Source organism: Tripterygium wilfordii, chromosome 21 (assembly GCF_013401445.1).
Source record: "Tripterygium wilfordii isolate XIE 37 chromosome 21, ASM1340144v1, whole genome shotgun sequence".
In the NCBI taxonomy this organism is placed as follows: domain Eukaryota; kingdom Viridiplantae; phylum Streptophyta; class Magnoliopsida; order Celastrales; family Celastraceae; genus Tripterygium; species Tripterygium wilfordii.
Genome location: NC_052252.1, coordinates 8,657,039 through 8,683,301, shown reverse-complemented (window position 1 = coordinate 8,683,301; position 26,263 = coordinate 8,657,039). Strand labels below are relative to the sequence as shown.

General features: G+C 34.5%; 4 protein-coding genes and 1 long non-coding RNA gene across 5 annotated transcripts; 2 read left to right on the top strand and 3 right to left on the bottom strand.

The window, feature by feature from the left end:
- Positions 1-3,374: 3,374 nt before the first annotated feature.
- Positions 3,375-4,562, bottom strand: LOC119987862. Its single transcript, XM_038832761.1, has one exon. The coding sequence runs from the start codon at positions 4,560-4,562 to the stop codon at positions 3,375-3,377; it is 1,188 nt and encodes a 395-aa protein (XP_038688689.1).
- A 117-nt stretch (positions 4,563-4,679) lies between these two features.
- On the bottom strand, positions 4,680-15,202 carry LOC119987861. Its single transcript, XM_038832759.1, has 4 exons — positions 14,987-15,202; positions 14,367-14,470; positions 5,554-5,589; positions 4,680-5,458 (listed from the first exon to the last, which is right to left on the bottom strand). Exons 3-4 carry the CDS (start codon positions 5,564-5,566, stop codon positions 4,680-4,682), a joined length of 792 nt encoding a protein of 263 aa, XP_038688687.1. The 5' UTR covers positions 5,567-5,589; positions 14,367-14,470; positions 14,987-15,202.
- LOC119987860 lies at positions 5,573-8,334 on the bottom strand. Its single transcript, XM_038832758.1, has 8 exons — positions 8,201-8,334; positions 7,824-8,059; positions 7,530-7,736; positions 7,343-7,435; positions 7,168-7,272; positions 6,709-7,069; positions 6,589-6,618; positions 5,573-5,589 (listed from the first exon to the last, which is right to left on the bottom strand). Exons 1-8 carry the CDS (start codon positions 8,253-8,255, stop codon positions 5,573-5,575), a joined length of 1,104 nt encoding a protein of 367 aa, XP_038688686.1. The 5' UTR covers positions 8,256-8,334.
- LOC119988555 lies at positions 10,229-13,014 on the top strand. The gene is made up of 2 exons (XM_038833635.1): positions 10,229-10,469; positions 10,741-13,014. Exon 2 carries the CDS (start codon positions 10,752-10,754, stop codon positions 12,480-12,482), a length of 1,731 nt encoding a protein of 576 aa, XP_038689563.1. The 5' UTR covers positions 10,229-10,469; positions 10,741-10,751; the 3' UTR covers positions 12,483-13,014.
- An 8,003-nt stretch (positions 15,203-23,205) lies between the features above and the next one.
- Positions 23,206-26,182, top strand: LOC119990026. Its single transcript, XR_005465931.1, has 3 exons — positions 23,206-23,528; positions 24,376-24,944; positions 25,946-26,182. It is a non-coding gene; the product is annotated as an uncharacterized LOC119990026 (long non-coding RNA).
- Positions 26,183-26,263: the final 81 nt, after the last annotated feature.

Here is a 26,263-nt window from a genome sequence, read left to right as displayed (position 1 = left end):
AACCCCATTTCTTTTGAAACAAGCATATGACCACAAACTAACATCAAAACCGGACATCATATTAAACATCAGTACCGTGAGCAGGCAAGATTCACACCACAAAAATCAAAACCAAGTATCAAAGCCACATGCTAGGATAATGAAGAAACAGATATAGCAAGGTCAGTTATCAACACTAGCAAGCAAACGCACATGGACCAAATTTCATTCAAATCATACATGTATCCACAAACTACATACGACTAGTATAACTTCAATCATGGCCATATACCACGAACTCGAACAAAACACAATCAAGATATCAGCAACTTGGAGAAGTAAGAACAGAGGAGACCAACAATTCCATAGAAACAGAGCTAAAGAAATACGAATATTGAACCAAGAAGGATGTAATCTAAGAACAAACACAGACAAAAACCAAATTGAAGAAATGGAACATGGAAGATGTCGAAATCGAATCAGGGAAATAGACCCAAATCAAGACGAGTTTGCCAAAGACGTTACCCTTGAAGAACTGAAACCCGTTTTCTCCTATTTCTTCTCTGATTTGCAGCTGCTCTCCCTTCCCCTTCTCATCTTTTTCTCCTTTTTTCTTCTGTGTTCCCCTTTCTTTCTCACCGAGACCCTATTGCTTTTTTCTTTTTTCCTCTATTGTGCGGCTAATCCTCTTTTCACACAAAAACCCTCACATTTCTTTATACAATGTGACCACACAAAATCTTATTTTCTCTTTTTACCAAAAGGCCCCCCAAACCCTATTTCTTCTCTCTTTAGAAACCCTAAGAAACTTGCTTTTTGTATTTTTCATTCTTTTTACAAAACCCTAAAAAGGTGTCACATTTTCCTTTTTAAGGTTTTATTTTAAAAATTTTTAATTCTCTTAAAATTTTAGATATTTTCTAGGGTTTTTATTTATGGGTACTTATGGACTCATGAGTCAAGGTAATGACTTTTTATAGGCTTGTGAGTCTGAAAACGGGCTTTTGAATTTTTGTGGACTTGTGGGTTGAAGATAATGCTTTTACATTTTTTTTGTGTTATTCTATTTTTTCTATTTTTTGGCCGGACGGAAACCGGTTACTACAAATGTTTTGATGATTGTTCACCAAAATACATTTTGAATACGTGATCTTGAGTGTGAACTATGATTATATATTAACTAAATGATTCATGTGCGAATTGCTTATGCTTATAATGCTATATATGCTAAAAGTTTAATTATTTGATCATAACTAAGCTATGTTTCAAGCATGAAGCTCAAATGAGCTTACAAACATTTTTGAGAATATTTCAGGTTATGTCTAAATACTCCAATGAATATATGAGCTATCCGACGGTCCAAGAATGGTCTTGGAAGACCTAGGGCTTGCTAATAAATTTCTATGTACCCTTGAAAATCCACTAGATGTAAATTGGAGTAAATTTGAAAAATGCCATATTGACAAGTGAGGTGGCCAAGCATGCTATATTTGTGTGGATGACATGACACATTTAAATTATTGTTCAAGGTTGCCACATGGAGACAAAGTGAAGAAGGAAATTTTATGTGAAAACAAATGAGCAAGAAACAATGTTACTTCCATATTCATGCTAGATCTGAAATCAAGGAAGCCATTTCGAAGAGTAATTCATGGAGAGCTCAGTCAGAAAGCATAAATCACTGACGCATTTAAAGGAGATCTTCTCATATGATGCAAGAATGAAGTCGGCTAAGAGGGAAACAAATAAGATGATGCAAGTCAAGACGGGATGAGGGGGGCTGCAATGTACATTGTAGTTGTTAATTGAAATTGTTCTAATCTTCACCGCACATTTCATCCAATGGTCTTCAATAAATAAGGATAAACAAAATTAAAAAAAAAAAATTAGACGCAAATCTCGCTACCCCTCTCGCCTCTTCCCTCGCAAATAGACGCTTGGGTTCCCTGTTCTCTCTTCCCGCTACCCCTTCCCGCTTATCTCTTCCTTATTCCTCTCAATTCACTGAAATCCTTGGCTCAGCACCCTCAGCAAACCCATCCCACTTACGAAAGACTTCAGACCCTTCTTCCCCTCTCAGGTACCTGAAGGCCTGCTCTTTCTGATGTGTTTTTTTTGTTCTCTAAATTATCATTGTGATGTAATCGAATGATTAGACTGATTGCTTCTATCCAATAGATTTGATCGATTTATCAAAAAAAATTAAAATAAAACTTGAGAACTTGTACTTAATGATGGTTAATACGAATTTTTTTCAACTTCTTGAAGAGTCGGGTCTACAATCAATTATGTTTGAATCATAATGTTGGTTAATACGAATAAACTTGCTGTCAATAATGGATTGTTAACATGGTCGATAATGATCTTACAGATTGTTTTTTTAGTGATATTACAGTTTGTGATGCTTAGGAGCTTGATTATTTTTTATTTTTCAGGTTGTGAACATGATCGATAATGATAAAGATTGGACTCCTCACATGAACATGACATTTGATACGCTTGATGAGGCTTGGGAACATTGGTGTAGTTATGGAAAACAAGTTGGGTTCTCGACAAGGAAGAGTTTTTTAAATAAAAGCAAGCTAGATGGACAAGTAACATCAAGAGGATTTGTATGTTCTAAAGAGGGTGTCCATCAAGTAGATAAGCGTAGAGTTCACAGCAACCATAGAGATGAGACAAGAATATTTATTCATTATCTTAAATCTAATATTATATACATTAACTTTTTCTTATATCTTGTTGGAAGTTATTTTTGTCATACTTTTATTACAAGTGATTTGATTGACTTGATTAAAGGCATCATTCAAATTTGCTTCAATATGAAAATCGTGAGAAGCCAACAAGGCCTACAGCCTAGGCTGGTGGCCCCCGTAACCCAATTCCGAGGCGCTACCGATTGCTGACTACCGACTTAAAGTCGTTGAACGAATCAGCTCAAAAATTTATACAAGTCTATGTTAATGTGCCGTTTGGGCTTTGAAAACCGGATGGTTTGAACGAATCGGATGGTTCGAATGAAAATCGGTCGGTTTGTCCAAAAGAAGCTGAGTCTTTAATTTCCCCGGTTGATTTCCGGTTCATGGTTGAACTGGTCTAACCGGACAGTACTGTCAGGTTTTCACAACGTTGATGGGAACAAATGACATGGCTCCTCCATGGCTGTAAACCAAAGGTTATCCAATATAGATACCAAATTAAGTAAATACCAAAGCTTATCCAATATTAGAGACCAAATTCAGTAAATCATTTACCAACTCTATATATCCATGAAAAACTGTACATAGATTATTGATAGCACTGAAAATGGAAGATTGCAATGATAAGATACTTATATATTATTTCATGTAATACATGTGACATTAGAAGTGGCATCAAAGGAGATCCTCCCCTGGTTAGACTAGATTTGCCCTCGTATTCAGGATTTTCACCTGCATTACATCACCTTGAGAAATATGTAATTGTTCTGTAATGCCAAGATGAGCCATTAGTAACCAGACATGGGTGAGCAGCTCTCCTCCACTTGTGAGTAACTTCGCATGGTTCCGCCATTGACACTGACTGGCAGCATAGGATAGCATCTCCACCCACACATGACTAACCATTTCCCATTTTCTTTCATTTGTCCAATGCTTTTCTGTCTCCAGAGACTGAATATACTTCGCAATCGTACAGGCTTCAAATAATATTGACATGCTTCTGTCACCAACAGATTGGGGAACACCAGTGTCCATTTGGAATAATGCATCACAAGCATCACGTGTATTTGATATGGATCTTTCTCGAAAAAATCTCATGGCGTCGGCGCATGTGTCCTGGATGTGTGATCGGATCATCCTAGATGCACTAGGCAATATGCTAGGATGCATGACCAGATGCAACATATAACCTGCTAGAGATTTGCCACATTTACCGTACTGATTTTCCGTCATATGTGCGTCCTTATATTGATCAATAGAATAACACATATCTGTTGCAATGTGCCACAAAAGAATACTCTGATCAAATCCCATCTCTACACTCCAACCAATATCATCAAAACAACCCATATCCTTAAGTACTTGATCACCCCTTTGAGCACACAGTTGTTTAGAAGCCCTAACATTCAATGCATGCATCGATTTTTGCATAAGCTGTTCAAAAATTAACCTTTTCAAATCTGCAGAGACAATATGAAAATCATTGCATGAATGCTTCTGAATTTGGGTAGACTTCATAGTAGGCTTAAGACAAATACTTATCAAGTTGTAGTTTCTCATGGTACTAGACCAACGCTTATCGGAATTGATCAAAGAAGACCATCGTAACACATATTGGAGATGATTGATGATCTTGTAAGCAAAATCCACGCATGAATTTTTGTGCATACTCAACCAAATCAGTGTCTGATCAGAGAGAAGCATAACAAGTATCTCATATGTTTCCAAAGCCAATGCTCCAACTAGCAAGATGTATGTGATATAAATGTCTATCGATGGGTAATCATCATCATTCTTGTCAATTACTAGAAAAGCTATAGATGTAGAAACAATGGAGGATACACTGAACAAATGAAGGAAGCCGCCCATCCATGTATAACTCATTATAGCCTTTGTGTAGAGTATGTCATAAATCAATCCGAGCTCAATCTCAATCATTTTAAAGGCTTTGTCCCAACTGATATTCGTATCAAGAAAGAATGCTCGACTAATCTTAACATCTTAGAAGGTGAGGAAATCATCAGCAAATAATCGCTTAAATATATTGAACAAATAATTACCATCACGTAGTATGGAAGCATCTGGAACGATGTTATTTGGTTCACATTTTGGAGAGTAACACAACAATGTGGAACCTTCAACTTCCTCTACTGATATATTAAATCCCTCAGCAATTTTTGCTGAATATTCCACCATGAATCTGGCATAGTTAGGTCCAGGGTTAGGAGGAGAAGGCAGAGATGCTTGAAAGCGATCAACACTCATGGACCAATGAGTCCAAATCATCTCTCCATTTTTAACTATTCCAACTAACAACATTGGAATAGTAATAAAATTAAGTGTCGTGTCTCCCCAGATCTCGAGGAAGATGTAGACTACTCCTAATAACTGGGTCAAACTCCCGAACCCACTCCTCAACCCTAACTCATTATCTTCCAATGAGTATGCACTAATCGTGTGAGTGCCACCAAGATGCAATACCATAAATGACGCCCAAAGTCCAAACATATCATATTTTGGACTTGATTCATCGTTAGAGATAATGCTAATTGATGCAATTGTGAATGTATTAACTGATGATTGGACGAGCCAAAGGATGATTGAAATCCAATTTCCAATTTTGTATTTTCTCCTGTTTCCCAACACCAAGAGCACTATCTGGAAAAAGACGTTGATTAGAACAAATAAACGGATCTCCTTTTCAGTCCATGAACTTATCCAGTAATCGGGGATGATTTCAAACAGTCTCCTAATCCTAGAAGAGATCAAACCAGCAACGACTGCAGGCACAACCTAATATTTGTTAGAACAATGGTAGAATGAAGCAAATTAATTGATTGATTAGCAAGTCACAGAGAATAACTAATTAGCTTACCGCTGTTTGTCATAGCTCTCTAGAACGTGCAGTAACCTGTGAGGAGAAAAAAAAAACCAAAGAAAATGAAAATTCACTCTTTCGTGGTGCTTATATTGAAAATTGCATATCGAAAAGAAAATACTGAGAAATTAAAACAAATGGTGTTATTTTCAAAGAGAAATTTTATTTATACCACGAAAATTTTAAATTTTATACCACTTTTGAATTTTTTTTATTGACATCCATATCCCACTACAACAAAATTTGGAATTTATGACAAAAGCAGTTGTTGCTAAACCTCTAAATATTGTCGCAAATTCTTTTTGCAACTAAAAAAAAGTTGTCACAATATCGTTGCCAAAGGTCCTAACGTCGAAGGTTTTTGCAACAACTTTGTGTTTTATTACGAAATGTCTGTCTTTTAGTATCAAAACAATTCAATGTGAAAATGAAGAAAATTGATGTCAAAAGTGCAATCCAACAGCAAAATTTCGTTGTGATTGAGCCCTTTAGCGACGAATTCTTTCTCTTTTTGTCACAATAATGTTCGTCAAATTAAATGTTTGTTATTTGCAACAAATTTTTTAGACACTAATATCAAGGTTTGATATCAACATATTTTTTGATGCAAAAGAAGTAGTATAAATTTGAGTCATTAAAGTTTGATACAAAGAGAAATATGGATAATATCCCTAAAAAATATTTGTTAAAATATCTTTCAATATTAATATGCAATTATAAATTACTATATATTCCTTGTAGCAAAGTATGTAGTTTTTTTTAAGCAATTCAATAATCATTCAATATAATGCTCAAGTCTTGGCCATCTTATAATCAGACCACAAAGAAGTGGCAGTAAAATCTACATAACATTAGAGATAAAATCCAAGATAATATACGAAAGGCATAAAGTCTTGCCCATCTTTACATCCAAAATAAGATTCAGCTATGCATTGAAACATTCTAAAGCTTAAAAAAACAGAAACCAAAAGACAAAGGAACTCCACAAATCTGGTGAGAACAGGTTGATCATTTTTTTGGTAGTATAGAGACCTTGTGCTTGTAGTAGACTTTCAGATGCAGCTGAAAAAATATAAAAATTACAGATCTTAGAAGCAAATTGAGATCACATATAGAAATAGAAGTTGACAAAATTATGGAACAAAATCTAACCTTGATTAGGATGCAATTGACTCATAATATTCTGAAGCTGGGATTGCATCTCAGCTCTTTGCGCATCCATCTCAGCCTTTTGAGCATTCATTTCAGTCTTCATGCGTGATATCTCATCCTCTTGTCGCACACGCTGGTCCTCAAAACGCACCTCCAACTCCTTTAAGTCTTTTATAACCTCATCACGTTGTTGGGTAGCCTTTTCCAATTGTGCTTCAATTCGCACCCTAGTCTTGATAGGTTTTGGACCATAATTTGCACTAGACTTTTCACCAACCACTTCGATAAATGCTTCATCAGATGTTAATTGGTTAGAACTCTCTCCTTCTACGAAATGATTAACAAGATACGACACATCCTCCTATATTGATCATACCAACCATGCCATTGTACACTCAGCAGTTAATCAAAGCAAAAAAAATCATAAAAACTAAAAATCAAAATATGAGTGAAACATACATCAACTTGTTTTGCCTTGTCATTCACCCAAGAACCATTACTCCTCATATGAGTTAGCTTCCACAACTCTTGCATATTGGGTTTTTTCCCTGTTTCCATGTCTCGCTGAAAAAAAATTAACCCAAAAACCAGAGTGTTGTAGCAAATATCTTACTATGAGTATGTGAAAGCTTACGTTGTCAAAGCTAACAGACTTGAATGATTTCCGACCAGCAACATGGGGAGTTTCATGGCTCTTACGATTTTCCAAGTTTCTTTGGCTGATTTTCTAGACAATAAAAATTTTTATAGCATTAGTTATTTTTCACAAGTAAATAACTATAACATAATTTATGTTTATAAAAATAATACTGTACATATACCAGAAATTTATCACTGCCAAAGTAATCCATCACTGTCTTCCATTGCTGAATAGAAACATTCTTGGGTGGATTTGCGAGTCGCTCCTCATTAGTCTTGTAAATCTTGTAGTGTTGATGCAAACGAGCACGCCAATTACGGTAGCTTGCATTGGCCATAGACTTGATAACTTTTCGTATAACTGGAGTGTCTTCTACCTCGAATCTTTTCTGAAATTAGAATATAAATGAGTAATAATGCTCTATATTAGCTAACCAAGCAACAAAAAAATACATATTTAATTACAAGATTCTTACCAGTGTAAGATCACATATCTTCTCCTTAATGGCTTCGTCTATCTCCTTCCATTTGGCCTTTTCCAAAGGAGCATTCAACCTAGTCACCACACCTACTTCACTGATAAATTTCTCAGAATTAACACCCACTGCTGCTAAGTCATCCAAAGAAATAGTCACATTCAGTTTGTTTGTTCTATTGGCTTTTAATGTCTTGGTTGTTGCTAGACCACGAGATGGCCCTCTCCGATGAGGTACTAAAAATAACAAATTTTATGTAGTTAAAAAACATTGCAATTTAATAAGATAATCATTGAAAGTTTAAAAACCATAAAGTAAAAGGTTTCTATATGAGAACAAGAAGTTAAATTAGTCATAGAATGATCATAATTTTTTACCATCTGGAGCTGATTCAGTTGGTTCATTAGCTTCAATCCTCTGAGATGCCACCATGATTGCTCCCTAATAGATAGAAAATGAACACACGTGAGAGGAATAAAGAGGCCTAAAAGGGGCATCCACCATCCTTTTCACATTGATCACCATCAGAATATATAACAACAATCATTCCACCATCCCCGGCACGTGGCTTATGTGGGTGTCTCTTGATTTTGCAAGTCCGGACGAGAGGGAAATCAACGAGGGAAACTTTTGGAGTTTCGCGGCCACTAAAATTTTCAACCTAATAAAGCATGATTTCGTACAGCATTAAGTGGGTCAAATTTTCGCGGCAAGTGGATGGGAGTGAAATGGCAAGGTTTTCGTACATAGTTAATTTTATAAAAATAAATAAAGTTTTGATTATTTAAAAGGCCAACAAAGCATTTTAGACCATTCTAGAATGTTGGCCCAAAATGTCATTTTATTATTGATTAGGCCTAGTTTGGTAAAGCATTTGGAAAGTAGCAGATATGCTAGCATAAATAGTAGTAGTAGAAATACTGGACAATTTTAGTAGTGGAGATGCTGTAAAAATGCTTGGTAGTGTTTTGTTAAACTTTTGTTGATAACATTTATGTTGTGTAGCATGTTGTGACAAATTACGTGCAGGGGTATTATGCATTTTAGTTGTAACAGAGACATATAAATGTATTTATAAATAAAAATTAATTTATAAAATAAAGATTATTAATTAAAATAAAATAAAGATAAAAATTAAAGATAATTAATTTATTTATAAATAAAGATTATTAATTTATTAAAAATAAAGATTATTAATTTATTTATAAAATAAAGATTATTAATTTATTTAAAATAAAGGTAATTAATTTATTTATAAAATAAGATTATTAAATAAAGATAATTAATTAATTAATGGGGTGAGGGATAAAATGGGAATGACAATGAAATACTAAGGACATAAAATGAATAGAAATGGAAATGCTAGTAAAATTATTCAAATTGGTAGCATTTTAAAACTAGCATAATATGCTTTACCAAATGCAGCCATATAGTCTAATTGCATTACTTGGCTAAGTTATACCATTATTATTGAGTTTTTTTTAGTACAAGTATAAGTACAATTTACGATAGACCCCCAGATCAAGTCAATGAAAACAGAGGTGTTAACAAGCCCTATGCACATATGAAAAGTTATTGCTGCTCAACCGCTAGTTCATTTGCATTATCATTATTGAGTTTGTAAATGATACCAAGTCGAGTTTAATATATGTTTGATGAGAATGACGTTTACAGATACGTACGTTTATGGACCAACTGGATCGTCAAATTTCCAAGAGAACCCACATGAGTTACGGGGACTATATTGGGTCGGAGTTTGTTTTGAGGCCTAAATATCATTGTTTAGGGCTTTTTTGAGGTAGTTCTAGTTTTTACGAGTTTTTTAGGAGTTTAAGGCTCTAAACCTTTGAAACAATTAGTTCTCCTAAATATATTGTTGAGTGTTTTAGTAGATATATAGATTTAGGGTTATCTCTTGCTATAACATATTTAGGGTAGTTGAGGGAGACTTGATTCCTCTAACTTAGTGTTTAGGGTTCTCTAAGTTAGGGTTTTAATAGTTCATATTAAAACTAGTTTAATATCAAACTTGTGAGAAGACCCTAGAATGCTTGAGGATAGCTCGAGTAGATAGGGTTTAGGGAATAGAGGACTTTCTTGCTCTTCCCTTAAATCATTAACCCTAAATCTACCCCAACCTAGTTTAATATCACTCACTTAAAACTAATTTAAAATTTTATGGATATATATTAAAATATCATGCACCCATTTTTATGTGCAATTAATCAACTTCCAAGTATACTTATTAATAAGAAAAGACAAATGTGTATAATAAAAAAATTATCCTTAAAAGTTTTGATATAGCGTACTTAGATCTTAACCTTATGTGCAATTATAAAGTTACACCCAAATATGTACAGAGTCAATTATATTAAAGAAAACTTTAAAGGATAATTTTTTATTATATTGATTTTTAAAAGTCAAACACCAAATACGTACAGATTGAGTAAAAAACCCTTTGGTGATAGCGCCCCCAATTCTTCAGATTGTTGTCGGCCAACATTATCACTGGATTTCTTCAAGTAGTTGTTGGCTGTCGGCGTCATCACCGGAGTTCTTCAAGAAGTCAACCTAAATCCATACCTACATCTCCAAATCTGAAGCAAGGAAGGGGATCATCTCTCTGCAATTTTGAACTTTAACACGGTATGTGGATATTTGGTTCTCTTGAATGGATGAGTTCTAACTACTCATGCTCTGTTTCACCTATATATTGTGGTTCGAATTTTTCCCCCTTATATATTGTGGTTTCACTTACCTCAATGGAGTTCTTAATCTGTAGACTTCTTAATCTGTGGTCTTGTCACTGTGTTTCAATGTGTTGATATTTGGTTCACTTGAGCAGTAGATTTTTTTTTTTTTTACAAAACATATTTTCTAGTAACTTATAGAGTATGAATGCCCTCCTTATTTGCAGAAACTAAATTCATGGATAAGAGTTGGGTTCATTTGAATAAAGGAACACCTGAATATGAGAAGGGTATGGATACATATTTAGATATCGCCTTTTCTTGTGAAGGGGTTACTGATAAAATACGGTGTTCGTGTTGTAAGTGCAACAACGTCTATTTTAAGGATAAAAGTGATGTTAAGTTCGATTTATTTAGATGGGGGATGGAAAAAAGTTACACTAAATGGATTTACCATGGTGAAAGCTTAAACGACGTGCCTATTGATGATGGAGTTGAGGCAAATGATGATAATAATGCAGAAAATGATGATGTTGCCACATTTGAAATGTTGTATAACATGTCAAGAGGTGGAGGTTTTGGGGATATCCTTGCAGGTATCGGAGAGCACTTCGATAATTGTGATCCTAAACAACCAAATGAGGAGGCCAAAAAATTTTACCAATTGTTGAAGGATGCAGAGCAGAAGCTATACCCTAACTTTGATAAGTTATCCAAACTATCTTTTGTTGTCAAAATCTTTCAGCTTAAATGTCTTTATGGTTTCACTGATAGGGGGCTGAATGGATTGTTAGATTTTATAAGATTTATTCTTCCACCAGACAATACATGTCCTGCATCTATGAGGGAGGCTCGAAAGATGGTTTCAGCTCTTGGGTTAATGTACAAAAAAATAGATGCATGTGTTAATGATTGCGTTTTATTTTGTAAGGAAAATTCAGTGATGGACCAATGCCCAGAATGTGGAGAATCTAGATGGCAAAAAGTTCCAGAAGTTGTAGGCAATGAGGTACCAATATTCAAGAAAAAAAAGAAGAGGGTACCGCGAAAGCTTTTACGTTACTTTCCACTAAAACCACGTCTTCAACAATTGTTTATGTCAAAAGAAACAGCTTCAGCTATGAGATGGCATAGGGATGAACGAGAAAATGATGGAATTCTACGACACCCGGCAGATTCAAAAGAATGGAAAGATTTTGATGATAAACATCCATCCTTTGCTATAGAATCTCGCAACGTGAGACTTGGACTAGCGAGTGATGGTGTCAATCCATTTGGAACCATGAGCATTTCACATAGCACTTGGCCTGTTGTCATGATCCCCTATAACTTGCCTCCTTGGATTTGCATGAAACATTCATATTGGATGTTATGTTTACTTATTCCTGGACCAAAATCTCCAGGTAATGACATAGACATATACTTGGCACCACTGATTGATGATTTGAAAGACCTATGGGAAGTTGGTATCCAAACATTTGATGCTTCTTTACAACAAAATTTTCAGCTTCGTGCAATGTTATTGTGGACGATAAATGATTTCCCTGCTTATGCCATGATGTCTGGTTGGAGCACAAAAGGTGAGTTAGCATGTCCTTGTTGTAATAAAAATACTTGTTCTTATAGATTAAAGCATGGTCGAAAGCATTGTTATATGGGTCACCGAAGGTCCTTGTCTCATGAACATCCTTGGCGAAAAAATCGGCATTTATTTGATAATCATATGGAACATCGTGAAGCTCCGAAAAGACTTTCTGGGTACGATGTGTTAAAGCAATATGATATGTTTGACCAAGTAAAGTTTGGAAAGCTTACAAGGAAGAGAAAAAGAGATGATAAGACTGTTAATTGGAAGAAAAAGAGTATTTTCTTTGAGTTGCCTTATTGGAAGACATTATCTTTACGACATAATCTCGATGTAATGCATATTGAGAAAAAGTTTGTGACAGTATCTTGGGTACACTATTAGATCTTGATGGAAAAACGAAAGACAATTTAAATGCTCGTCTTGATCTTCAGTTGATGGGTATAAAGAAAGAACTTCATCCTGTTAAAATGGGCGACAAGTATTGCTTGCCTCCCGCAAAGTACAACTTACACTTAAGTGAAAAGAGAGCTTTGTGCCAATTCTTAAAAGATATCAAGATGCCTGATTCATATGCATCAAACATTGCTCGATGTGTGCATGTCAAACAGTGTAAGATATATGGATTGAAGAGTCATGATTGTCATGTACTTCTAGAACGACTACTACCACTTGCAATACGTGATCATGTGTGTAAAAGAAGCTTTGGATCACCTTTGAAAACTTCTATTGTAAAAAGTCAGAAGAGTGCTAGGCTTTTAAATAAGAGAGAGTGCTGCAAATTTTTTGTTATAGACTTATGACACTTTTCTGTGAAGAAATATTGGTATTGTAAATTTGGCAATGCTTGTGATGGTCTTTGTTGAAATGCAACTTTTTTATTATAGAATTATGGTGCTGCACTTCTTGTTCGGAACTATGGCAATCTTTCAGTACCATTTGCTACTCCAGAGGAAGACATGTTCCTCCTTATCTTCTCTGTGTCTATTGAACGACTTTCAAGAGAGTCAAATCCATCAAAGTGGAGTCGAGTGTTCATTTTCACACATGTACATATTGTACAGATAGCACAAAGTAGTAAAGCCCCAAGGTCTGTCAGTAAGCATAATCTGACAATTTTAGCATTGAGAAATTGAAATTTCGTTGCTGAAATAAATTTCTACTTTTACCTTACTATGAGGGCTGCATTTTTTTTCACAGGGCTGCACTTTTTTTTGTTCAAGTATCATCAAGTGGCTATTTTTGGACCAAATGAAAAAGTTGTCAATCCAAAAATGGTCAAAACTTGTACAGGTTCTAAGTATAAATGTATAAACATAGATACATAAGAATTACAATTATTGCATCATTAATTGAGAGCAAAATATGGTATCAATGCGAAAACGTTTCGCATCACAAAATATTATTACCAATAAAAATTGTATTAAAATAATTTTTAATGCCAAAGGTTTTATACTTTCCGCATCAAAATTTTTTTTCATTGCTGAACATTAATATGATTTTGCATCAATAAAATAAACCGTTGCCAAAGGCCTTAACTTTTAGCATTAATAAAATAACTTGTTGCCAAAGGCCTTAAAATTCGAATTAAAAAATTTATTGATGCTAAAACTCGTCCCTTTTCGCAACAATATAGGATATTGTTGCCAAAACATAACATTCAGTGTCAAGAATTTAATTTTGTTGCAAAAAGTTAAATATTTTGCATCAACAAGATTTTTGTTGCGAATTAGTGCGATTTAGCATCAACAAAAAAATTGATGCAATTTTTTGTCACCAATTTCTAGTTCTGTTGTAGTGTCCCTATTTGAAATATCTACTACACCCTTAAATACAAACAAATATTAAAACAGTCGGAACAAATTATAAGACATTCAATTAAGTAGAAATCCCACCACCCATGATGACAAATTATAGGTAACATGGAATCAAATAAACCAAATACAACACCGATTTTAAATGCAGACAGCTAGCAGAAACTTTTTTTCTTCTCAAAAACCCAAAAAGATGAAAAAGAGGAACAGATCATCCAACAACAAAAAAATTATTTCCCATGTATGTATGAAAAGAAAGACATACAGAGAAGCAAAAGGGTTTTCACTGTTCAGTGACAGTGAGGTAACAACGCAGGTAGATTAAAAGCGGAAAAAGTGAGCATGCAGAGCAAAGTACTGGAGGTCACTCTTCATAGACACTTTTTAGTGGCTATTTGCCACCCAAAAAGAAATACTAAGAAGAAATAGTAGTATTAGGGAGAGGAAAGCTCACAATTTCAGATGAGACTGCAATTAAAGAGATAGTGGAGAGAACGTAGACACTGAAACCACCAGTGAGCCCTCGGCGATATAGTGCGACAGAGCGATGGAGCACAGCTGTACAGAAAGAAGGATTGAGAGGCAAGAGAAGGTAAGTGAAATTTTAAGTTCAGGGTATTTTAGGTTAATCATTAATTGTTAATTTGGTGTAAACTTATAATAAATTAATGTAAATTTATAAAGTGAAATTTTGTGGTATGTAAATAAAATTTCTCATTTTCAAATGAAATCATCATCAAATATATGTATAGAGTGAAACGACCTGACAAATTTTAGTTACTATGAAGGGCACAATGGGGTGCCCCTCAATACATAATTATACAGTGTTAACATAATCGGTCAAGCCCGCAGATCGAACCGATCCTACCGATAATTTTTAACTAAGTCGGGCCGGTTCTGACATTGAACCGAACAGCAATGACAGATTTTGAGCATATGTTGCTGCTGCATTACTAATGACAGAGATTTTGAGCAGAGGCAGCAAGTAAAGCAAAGTCCGGCCCGAAGCCAAACTCATTTGAATCACAACGAACAAGTAGTTTTTGAATAAACAGAGAAAGAAAAATTACAAACCGGATGTAAGGTGGTAAAAAAGGAGGAATGTTGTACAGGTCCACTGGTTAGCTTCTTCTCCCTCGGCGGGAGGAATGTTGGACAGGTCCACTGCTTAGCTTCTTCTCCCTCAGCCGGCGTCTTGTCTTCGCGCGATTAGGGTCCTTGAAGTTTCTGTTTGGTGCAGTTGAAAGTGTAAGTGTTCGGATTTGATCAAAAATTTATAAGCTTTGGCAAAGTGCGCTGGCGATGATGACTTCGCCTGACCATGAACGGCGAACTACTTTCTAATGGTGAAAAGAAAACAAAAGAAAACGTGTGGGACAAAAATTTGATAAGTTTGTCAAAGTGCGCTGGCGATAACTTCCCGTGACCAAACGCCCAACCACTGTCTCATGCAAGTAAGTGACCATGAACGCTCAACCGCTCTCATGCAAGGACGAAGCCACAGTGTGCGATTTTATAAAAAAAAAAAAACTATGTATATCTATTTGTTTGCATTCTCAAATAAGCAAATTTGCTTTATTCGATGGTAGAGTGCTTGTTTGTTATCTTTGGCCAAGTTCGCCTCTGATAGGCAATTGCAACATTCCCTTTGTCTTTATTATTTTGCTTGTCTTCATTTACAGCTTCTTCTCTTTTTTCTTTTTTATTTGCTGGTTTAAAGGGTGATAAAATAATTAATAAAAGAATCACAATTTATTATTTTGCTTGCCTTCGTTTACAGCTTCTTCTTCTTTTCTTTTTTATTTGCTGGTTTAAAGGGTGATAAATAATTAATAAAAGAAGCACAATCAATATTCCTGCTTATTCAATTTATTCATCTAAGAGACTTAATAACGGATTGTTTATTTAATTATTTCATTCAATTTCAACTTGGTAACATTTTATTCATCTACTACTCATCATGAAACAAAAGTTATTGGCCACATATCTAGTCGGAAAAAACATTACGCATTAATTCATGAGAGCATTACTCGTCAATCACTAAAATTAATGATTGTAAAACATGTTTTTTATCTTGATTGTTATCTATAATTTTTAGTAATATAAATAATGTAATAATTCTATCAAAATGACTCTAATCTTACAGATCAAGTTATATTTACTATATTGAATTTTTAACAAATAACATATAGATATCCTAAAAAAATTTTGGGACAACTGTCCCCAAAACCCCGTTGTGCCCCCATCATTCCAAATCTTGTTTACAGAGGCAAAGCCAAAAATTAATATTGGGGTGGACTATTCTGAAATAGTATTGCATTGATCCAAGCGAAAAAAAATTGCGAGGATCTGGGAGCAGCATTGTCATAAATTTTTTTAAGGGCTATTTACAATGAAACAACTACTTGAAATTGATATTATTAATGAACAATTCCTAAGTAAACACAAATAATTTAGTTAGCAATCTTACAATTAAAGCCGCACCATTAATCAAACATTGGCTTGATCACTTAATTGAATTGATCCATATTTCAAAATATATGGACAAGAAAATGTTTTGACCCATTTTTTTGGGTCAAAAAGTTATAGCTGAGTAAGATTTGAGTGTTAGTCTAAGAATAAAAAAAGCACATACGCTAAACACATAATACACTAGGGACTTAATGGGTAGAAAGGGCTTTAATTTACATTTAAAAATCTAGACTTAATTATACAAGTACTAATCATCAAAAGAGGGAAACTTGAGCCCAAATTTCAGTCTATAAATATAGTGTTGGGCCTAATATCAAGACAAGTTTATGAAGAGAATAGGAGATAGCCTGGTTGGTCAGGTTGTCTGCCCATGACCTTGAGGTCCAGGGTTTTATTCTCACCAGGGGGTTTGGGATTTGGGTAGTTTTCCATCCGTTGTGGTGGCCTTCATGCCCCTCGGGCATGGCTTAGCGTGTGTGTGGCCTGTGGGCCTTTCAAAAAAAAAAAAGACAAGTTTATGAAATAAATAGTATTATGTGTTTAAAAATATTTATGTTTATATATATATATATATATATATATATATATATATATAGGAATTCTCTCATGAGGTCTTAAAATGAGGTCCTAACTTTTAGGGATCAAAATATTTTTTTTAAAATTTAGAAAAAAATATATTTATATTTTGATTGGTCTTACAAACCCAACGACATATTTTTTGTTCGAAACAAAAATCAAATTCAACATGAAAAGTGTATGGTAATTATGGATCGTTAGATATAAAACAAAAAACATTTCATACACTTTTCAGGTTACATTTGATTTTTGTTTTGAACAAAAAAAATATTGTTAGGTTCGTCAGACCGGTCAAAACACAAAATATATTTTTTCAGATTTTTGAAAAATGTTTCGAAGCTTAAAAATAAATCCTAAAAATTAGGATTTCATTTTAGAACCTCATTTTGAGATCTCATGAGAGAATATATATATATATATGTTTAAGTGTCTTTTTTAAGGGACTGCACTGGGTGCCCTTCCCTACTTCCCTGCCTGATTTGGTGAGTACTCCGGAACTCCGTGTTAAGGCTACTAATGATATTAATTAGGAAATGTAGTTGAAGTTAGTGAACAATTTCCCTGATTTTGGTGAGTAGTCCGATCTTCGTTTTATATATTTTGCCAGGAATTATTTATATTTTGGTATATTATTTGCTTCCCTTTTTGAACCTTCCCTAGTGAGGTCTATTAGATCCACTTGGTTAACCAGTGAACATGATATCTTGAACTGTTCAACCTTTTATGTGAACCTACACAATAAGAATCATGTAGTTCCTTTTCGATCAATTCTTGGTTCTCACAGTTGTGTTCATTTTGACCTCGAACACGTCCTGATTTTAATGAGCGCTCTAAAAATTCTAGCCTTTTGTCAATTCTCATAGAAATGACATCGTTTCACAATCACATAGTATTCTTATAAAGAGTATCATGTAAGACCGCACTTGAATATTTTCAAGCTAGAAAGATCATTAAAAATTTTGCTTAACCTGAGTTTGCTACAGGTAGCACTATTTCATCATAGGAATGGAGAGAGTAAAAGTATTTAACTTTTTAGCGCTCCTTCTGAGCCAGCACATGATTCAATTGTCCCTTTGAACTTAGATCTTGGGTTCTCCAGTCAACTAGGTAGGGTTGCCATTATGATAACTCTTAATATTATGCTTTTAGCCCCATTCCCCTCGTTGATTTCACAAGTTGCTTTCTTGGTAAGGTTTTTGTAAGCTGATCCACATCATTATTCTTTGACTTTCATAGTCAATAGAAATAACCCCATTAGAGAATAGTTGTCTCATGGCATTGTGTCTCCGATGAATATGTCGAGACTTACTATTTTACATCACACTCTATACCCTACCAAGTGCAAATTCGCTGTCGCAATATATACGTATTGAAGGCATAAAAGAACGTTGCCCAACACTATTCTTTGCATATCCAATGAATATGCAGTCAACAGTCTTAGGTCCTATTTTGACCTCATTAAGCAGAAGAATTACCACCTTGACTTGATACCCCCACACTTTCATGTATTTGTAGAAAGGTCTCCTCCCATTAATCTATAAATCATATGGTGTCTTATCCAATTTCTTGTGAGATATTTCAATCAAAGTATAATTAGTTGATAAAATTATCTCTCCCACAAGTTCTCAAGGAACCCTGAAACAGATTAGCAATTTGGATTAATTGTTTTATTAATCTCCTTACTTTTGGGTACAATAGTCACTACATCGAGCTTAAACAACTCCTCACATGAATAACAATTACCCACAGACATCCTACTCTTAGTGAGGATAAATTCTTTCGACTCAATAACCAACCTGAATCCTTTCTTGCTTAACATTGAGACAGAGATCGTTCGAATCTCAATGGCATGAATTACATTTTTAAAGATTATCTTTTTTTCCCATATGTCATCTTTAGGGCCCGTTTGGATGACTTTTTTTACTAACATTTAAGGTCCGGAACAACATTTTTGGTAGCATTTATAGTATTTGTTAATATAAATGTTTGGGGGCAAACAAACAACAATTTTATTGCACAAACTCCAAGACAATTTTGGCCCAAAAATATTATTCTTTTGAAATGCAGCCAAAGAAGACAATTTTACTAACATTTCGAAATCATACCCATATTGTCCTCAGGCTTTTAATGTTATCCTCATATTACCCTTATACTACTACCACAAACGACAAAAGCCATTTCTCTTCTTCTTCCTCGTCTTTCCCGACATCTCCTCTTTCTTCTTCCTATTTTTCTCTCTTTACCTCTCTCTTCCTCGGCTTCCCGGCCCAACTGGAACGACGATCACCCAATAGAAAAGAATGTTAATTATTGAACGACGATCACCCAACTGGAACAACGATTACCCAAAATCCTTTGATTCCACGGGCTTCACGCTTTTTCAAGTCTCTACTTATGTTCATCTCTCCTTTGTTTCCACTTTCTAATCCACTTTAGTTTTATTTCTTTAAATAATTCTTTAATTAAAATTCTTTTAATAATAATAAGTAAAATTCTTTAATTAAATACTTCTTTATATATTCGGTTTTATTATTCTTTAATTATTCTTTAGAAATTCTTTAATTATTCTGTTTAATGTAATACCCATAGACGTAATTTGTCACAATATGCTACACAACAAAATTGTTATCAGTAAAAATTCAACCAAACACTATCAAGTATTCATGCAGCATATCTGCTTCTAAAATTGTCCAATATTTATGCTACCACAATTTGTGCTAGCAAATGCTTTACTAAACTAGGCCTTATAATACTTACTAGTATAAATGTTGATAAACATCCAAACAACAATTTTGAGCTCAAAAACCGAGGAGCTTTTTGGAAGCATAAAAGGCTATTTTGGACCATTTTACCAGCATTTCACCATTTATGACTCATTTGTCCCCATGGTTTTCACTTAATTCCCGTTATACCCTTCTTCTATTGAAGTTATCATTCACGTATGATTAGGGCTAATTGAATAGTGTTATTAATAAAATCCTTCCCATTTAATAAATAAATAAATTTAATTTAATTAGATTAATAATTGATTGATTAATTTATAATTTATTATTATCTTAAATTAATTTAAATTAATTTATTGATTTTATAAAATTTGTATGTTTAGATATAGCGTATACAACTAAATGTATAACGGAAGCACTACACATCCATAAACTTACATAAACATGTGGCATGCTTATGTGGCTTCTTTAATAAAAAAAAATTTTTTAATCTATGTGGCATGCCTCATAAGCATGCCACCTAGATTACGTAAGTTTATGGATGAAAAAATTATAGACATATATCATTTTGAAATGTATAATACCCCTGCACGTAATTTATCACAATATACTACATAGCACAAATGTTAATAGCAAAAGTTCAACCAAACACCTACCCAGCATCAAGCAGCATATCTGCTACTAAAATTGTCCAACAAGAAGCTACCACCATTTCTACTGGCATATCTACTACTTTACAAATGTTGTACCAAACTAACCCTTAGAACCAGCTTCTCATGACCTAGAATCTTGCACACCGAAGAGTTTCCCATGAACAGATGGTTTTGTTCATCAGCTGCTTCATATTCAGAGAAGCTCTCGTTGTGAAAACAATTGTATCAACCCACCACTCTTTTGGGTTGTACACCATGTTTACTTTTGACACAAACTGTGGTAAGCTTTATAACTTCCACATCAATGTTCTTTACAACATTGACATGTGCATTCTTCCTTTTAAGATGACAACAATCCTTGACTCGGTGTCCCGACAGATTGCAAGCAATCAAATCCCTTTGAACTTATTGTTGCCACCAACACCGCCACCTTTAGGACTCTGAAAAGAAACTTTTTCAATTTGCTTCCTCTTATCGACCTTCTGAGTGTGTTTCACAATTTTTCCTCAGCCTTCACAGAATGGACCTTTGCCCTCTTCTTGGGTCTTCCCTCATGCATTGTTATCAAGTGAATAAACTCATACAACTTATTAATACCAATTACGTCACAAAAATTAAAAACCACGAGTAGTTCAAATAACACTCATATGTGTGGTATTTTATAAAGATCTCAAGTTCGAACCTCCCCCATCTCCCTTCCCCTATATATCCAATGATCACTTAATAATATTTCCCAAAATATATTACCTTCCAATACCCAATATATCACAATTATATCATAGGAATATCACACTTAAGTAATCAAAATTAAGTACGCGCGCGCGCGCACATATATATAGCAATATATATCTACAACGAATCTCTCACTTTACTTTTAAGAAAGACACTAGCACACGGTCAACTTTAATGGACAGTGACACTAAAACAAAACAAATTTTGTTTTACATGGCAGATGTGGAGTGAGCAGTAAAACAAAAACAAATTGATGTTGATCAATATAGCGACACGTAACCATGCACTGTTATCCACGTATGATTGGTGAACAAGATCAGTATGCTACCAGATAGATCACATAAATTTTATTTTATTTTACATAATTAATTTTGTAGAAACGGATACACTGTCAAATCTTTCAATCACATACCATTACTTTTTAGAAACGGGTATACAAAGTCATTAATGCATAGATATTCAGTGTCAATATTTACGACAATAACAAAATGTCTGTTTTCGAACTGGGGTACGTAGTAACAATCACTAAAATTCATGCAAAATTATAACACAGCAACAGTGGTAAGACAGATTACCAACCAATATATATAAAATTATTCCGTAGCAGTGCTAATGCACAATAAATGATAATCAGGTATTAATCGACAAACCGGATTAATTAATATCAGTTTAATCACTTTAAGATTGTTGGATCCGGTGTATCAAATAATTTGTTTTTTGTGCTTAAGAAAATAAACACGTTAGTAACGTTCACACAATATATGTATCAAATACAAAACCCATGAATGAAAAACAAACTAAGTCAAGATGTTCACCTATGACCTTAAAGTGATTAATTGCATTGTCTCTGTGCTTGCATTCCCTGCAATTTCACCTCTCAGGCCTCCTTGATAACACATTAACATAAGCACACCATTAATGTAACAACGAACCAAGAATCAAAAAGATTCTCTCTTAGATTGGATGAGACATGGCAGAGATTGTTGTAAATCCACACCAATAATATTGTCCGCTTTGAGTTGTCTAGTTCTTGTGGATATATCGAACTCGTACGCCTTTGCTTCTTCTTATGCCCAAGCAAGTGGGTTAAGCCCAACTCACATGAGCGTAAGAAAATGCCTTATTGATGGTTAATGAGTGGATTTGTCCGTATAAATAAGACTTTAGCCCCACATCTTTGACAACAGAGATAAGGAAGAATTAAATAGATGTAAGTTTTTCGTAAAAGACGCAAGGAGGAGCAAACTACGAAGTTATTATCTCGAGAAGAACTTCATCTATTGTCTACTGTTTCAGCCTTTAAAAGACTAAAATACAATCGAAAATTCAGCCCAAAAATCATGGGTCATTTGTTGAGAATGGTTTTCAGTTACATACCGACTCCCATGCATTATCTCATGATTCCCACAATGATAGATTTGACTTGGTACACTTTTTTTTTTTTTATATAATAGTGTTAGGTAGTCCATATAGTCGTAGTCTATAGGAGTTCAAGTCTCTTGAACGAAATTTTAAAACGTTTAAACTCTCAAATACATGTTAGATTTTAAAAAAAATTACATATTCGGAATCAGCGCATAAAACTATTTTTAACAAGATTCATTGTCGATGAGTTTTATTGAGTAAATTTTAATTTCATTATTTTTTTCAAAGAAATATAGGATAAATCTTAATTTCATTGTTTTTTCAATATAATTTCAAAACACAATGGATTCAAAACTAAAACAATGAATTTTAGACTGTGTTTTAAAAAATAACTAGAGGCATACCCATGCTTTGCACGCTTAATTTTTTATCTACATGTATTTGTAGAATATATTTTGTGATGCTTTTTGTTTTTAAACATATATTTATACTGTTTTCGTTTTGTAAAACCCTAAACTTTTATTAAGGGGTAAAATATGGAGAGAATGAAACTAGGGTGGTCAAATACGAAATAAGTGGGGGCCACATATTTATTATGGGATTCATCACATCTATGGTTAAAAAACAAATCCACAAAGTTGGTACACACTTTTGGTCTACATAAGAGAATTTCTGCGTATATATATATATATATATGTATATAAAATATAGTAGAAAGCTTTTCTAATCCTTACCCGTGCTCTCTCTTTCGGGAAGCCCTAAAAAAAAAAAAAATGGCAGCCACTCTTTTCTCACCGTCCCCTCAACCTCTTCCAACCCCAAGACCATCAAGCCCCACGACAGTCGTAGGACCTTTTGCCGTGATCTCTGAGAACTTCTACCTCGAGATGTCCACGGGACCAAGACCGAAGCCCTAATGCAGGTTTTTCGCAAGGCCATTGATGTGAGGATTAAGGAAGAGACCAAAGATCATTAAGGCGAGGTAGTCAAGGTCAAATTGACCGCCCTGCAGTTGCTGGTGCCGTTCCAAAGACATGAAAACTGACTATGAAAACGACATAGTTTGAGGGGATGTATGATCTCGGAGGATTGAAGGTAAATTTTATGGTAGTGTGAAGATTATTAATTTAATTACTTGGGATCTGTGTTATGCATGGGGTGATGGATTTTTAATATATTAAATTAATGCTCTATTAAGCTTGGGAAGATAACTTAAATTGAAGATTAAGTTTTAATTTTAATGCTCTATTAGGCTGGAAAGTTTAATGGGCATCATTGATATGGAGTTTTATGATGTTTTGATATTGGTATTTAATGGAGGGTTTTTGACTTTGGGTTTGGTTTTGGGAAGTGGCCAGTAGTGGAGGTTGGCTTTGTGATTGCTGTAATGCAAGCCACGGTGCGAGGAGCAGTCATGTTTGGGTGCGGGGTGCTAAGTGCTAATTTACTCATGGTTACAAAAATCGCTAATCGGTTACTAGGCGGTTCGCAGGAATTAGGGATTAATTGGATTAATCGGGGATTAGTTGAGGATTAATCGGATTAATCGTTTTGAGTTTTTTTAATTATATATATATATATATATATATATATATATAAACACAATATAAATGAAAATAATACCTTGAACACATATAGATTAATGACAAATTCTTACATACAATTATATATATACAATATATAATTTATTCATCATTTTAAAAAAATGAATTGCAATTGAATATATACAAAACATTTCTGTGGTTGGAATTCATGTAATGCCAGTAATGGAACCGGGATTACTAAACAATATTAGATTTTGTGGTTGGAATTCATGTTAGAACAAGTGGCAGCGTACGTTAAAAAAACATTTTTGTTTGGTTGTTCTCAAACCACGAGGATATCACAATGCACAGATATTAATATATTATTATATCACAATTAACAAACATTAACTAAACAGAGGCGTCGACCAGTGACCAGCTAGAGAGACGCGCGTCATCGACAACCAAAGAGGCAGAGCCATCAACGAGAGAGAACCCAGAGAGGCAGAAAGCTTATGACGAGAGAGAACCCAAAGAGGCAGAGAGCCATCGACGAGAGAGAATCCAGAGAGGAGAGAGTCGTCGACGGGTGAGAACCCATAGAGGAGAGAGCTATCGACAACAGAGAACAGATCTGTCGCAGATCTGCCGCACGGTGCTTCACATATCCTCCGATTAGGCCAACTAGCCCCGACTAGTCGGTATTTAATCGGGTCAACGACTAAGTGACCCGCTTACCCTCTAGTCGAAGCGGCAAGGCTTGACTAGCGACTAGTCGGCTGACTAGAGAGATTTTTGCAACAGTGAATTTACTGGAGGTCTAGCTTTAGAAGGGCTATAATCCTTATGACACCGTGGGCCGTTGGTTTCGTATGCCTATGCAATGACCTCAAGCTAAATTAATGAAGACGGCTTGTGAGCTACATCTGAGACTCCGGGGAATCGAGAAGACGTTGTAAACGTATAGTATGTATACACTACTATCGAGGTAGGGGTTATGATTTCTTTGGCTTCTTATACCCAATCTTTCATTCTGTATAAATTCTGGGATATTATTTTCCTTATTTTCTACTTGCTTGACAAATTCCTTAATGTCATATACATTAAGAATTATTAGTATTTGTTGTATCTGATTGGACTCGTATTGTTCTTGTTCTTTATGCCATCGGTTGAAATTCCCATTCATTAAATCGTTACATTCCAAATCTTGATTTTATTCTTTCCGGCATGTAGTTAGGCATGCACAGTTTGAATTGTGTTGATGTGATTAGGACTCTTCATACAACGTCCATAATATTTCTAGAAAATTTATTTTTCTAAAATAGTTTTGCATTGTGTTTGCTTGTGTGGAAATTATTGAAATTTACATGCATCATGATATTGAATTGATTGCGTGGATGGAATGTTTGAGACTGGAAGTTGTTGCATGGATGAGTATGAGATATGATTACTGCTGGGAATTTATTCCCTCACCTATTATCCATTTGATTATTCGGGGTATTTGATCATTATTTGGGATTCATCCCCTTATATCGTACCCATTTGATTGTTCGTGGTATATGATCATTGATTGAGATTTATCTCTTTATCAGTTGCTCATTTAATTGTTCGGGGTATTATTGACTGGGATTTATCCTTTTACCTATTACCCATTGATTGTTCGGGGTATTTGAGTTCCACGGTCTCCGTGGAAGAATCCGAAGTGTCGTGTGTTGTTGGTTGGATGCGAACATTTGTGGTGCTATGCGCATTGGAATGAGATCTGCATTGGTTTATACATTTGTATGCTTATATATGCATATGGGTGGTGATGGTGGCATGAGTATGTTCTTATTGTTCTTGCCCATTCTTGCATTTTTCTCGAGTTGATTGTCGTTGTGATTTGCTCTCTCTCTCTCTCAGTATTTGCATCATGGATATTCGAGTTCGTATAAGATATTATACCTCTATTGGGCTATTTAGCTCAACCTCTATTTTCTTTCCTTTCAGGTGAGTATGCGGATGGCAGCCAACATCCCGAGGCCTGAGCGGTTTTCCATACAGTTGTGGTTTATAGGTAGCGTAGGGTTTGATTATTAAGGATTTCCGCATATTTTGTTCGTAAAACTTATTTGAATATTTCTTAAATGTTTTTTTTGGAGTTGGATTTTACTTTGGATTCAATAAACGAATTATGGAGGTTTTTGTTTAAAATTTTTATGTTTGAGATATTTTTGTAATTCCGCAGACCCCCTCTGGAACGAGTTGTTATAGGTTTTGTGTATTTTTTTTTCCAAAAAAATCGCTTTAAAGCTTATGTATTAGGAA

Excerpts from the sequence above, each read along its gene's own strand:
- LOC119987862 (XM_038832761.1), bottom strand. The coding sequence starts at position 4,562 with ATGAGTTATACATGGATGGGCGGCTTCCTTCATTTGTTCAGTGTATCC.
- LOC119987860 (XM_038832758.1), bottom strand. The coding sequence starts at position 8,255 with ATGGTGGCATCTCAGAGGATTGAAGCTAATGAACCAACTGAATCAGCT. Across the intron at positions 7,273-7,342 it reads AGTCTGTTAGCTTTGACAAC|CGAGACATGGAAACAGGGAA; the intron begins GTAAGCTTTCAC and ends ATTTTTTTTCAG. Across the intron at positions 6,619-6,708 it reads TCAATTGCATCCTAATCAAG|CTGCATCTGAAAGTCTACTA; the intron begins GTTAGATTTTGT and ends ATATTTTTTCAG.
- LOC119988555 (XM_038833635.1), top strand. The coding sequence starts at position 10,752 with ATGGATAAGAGTTGGGTTCATTTGAATAAAGGAACACCTGAATATGAG.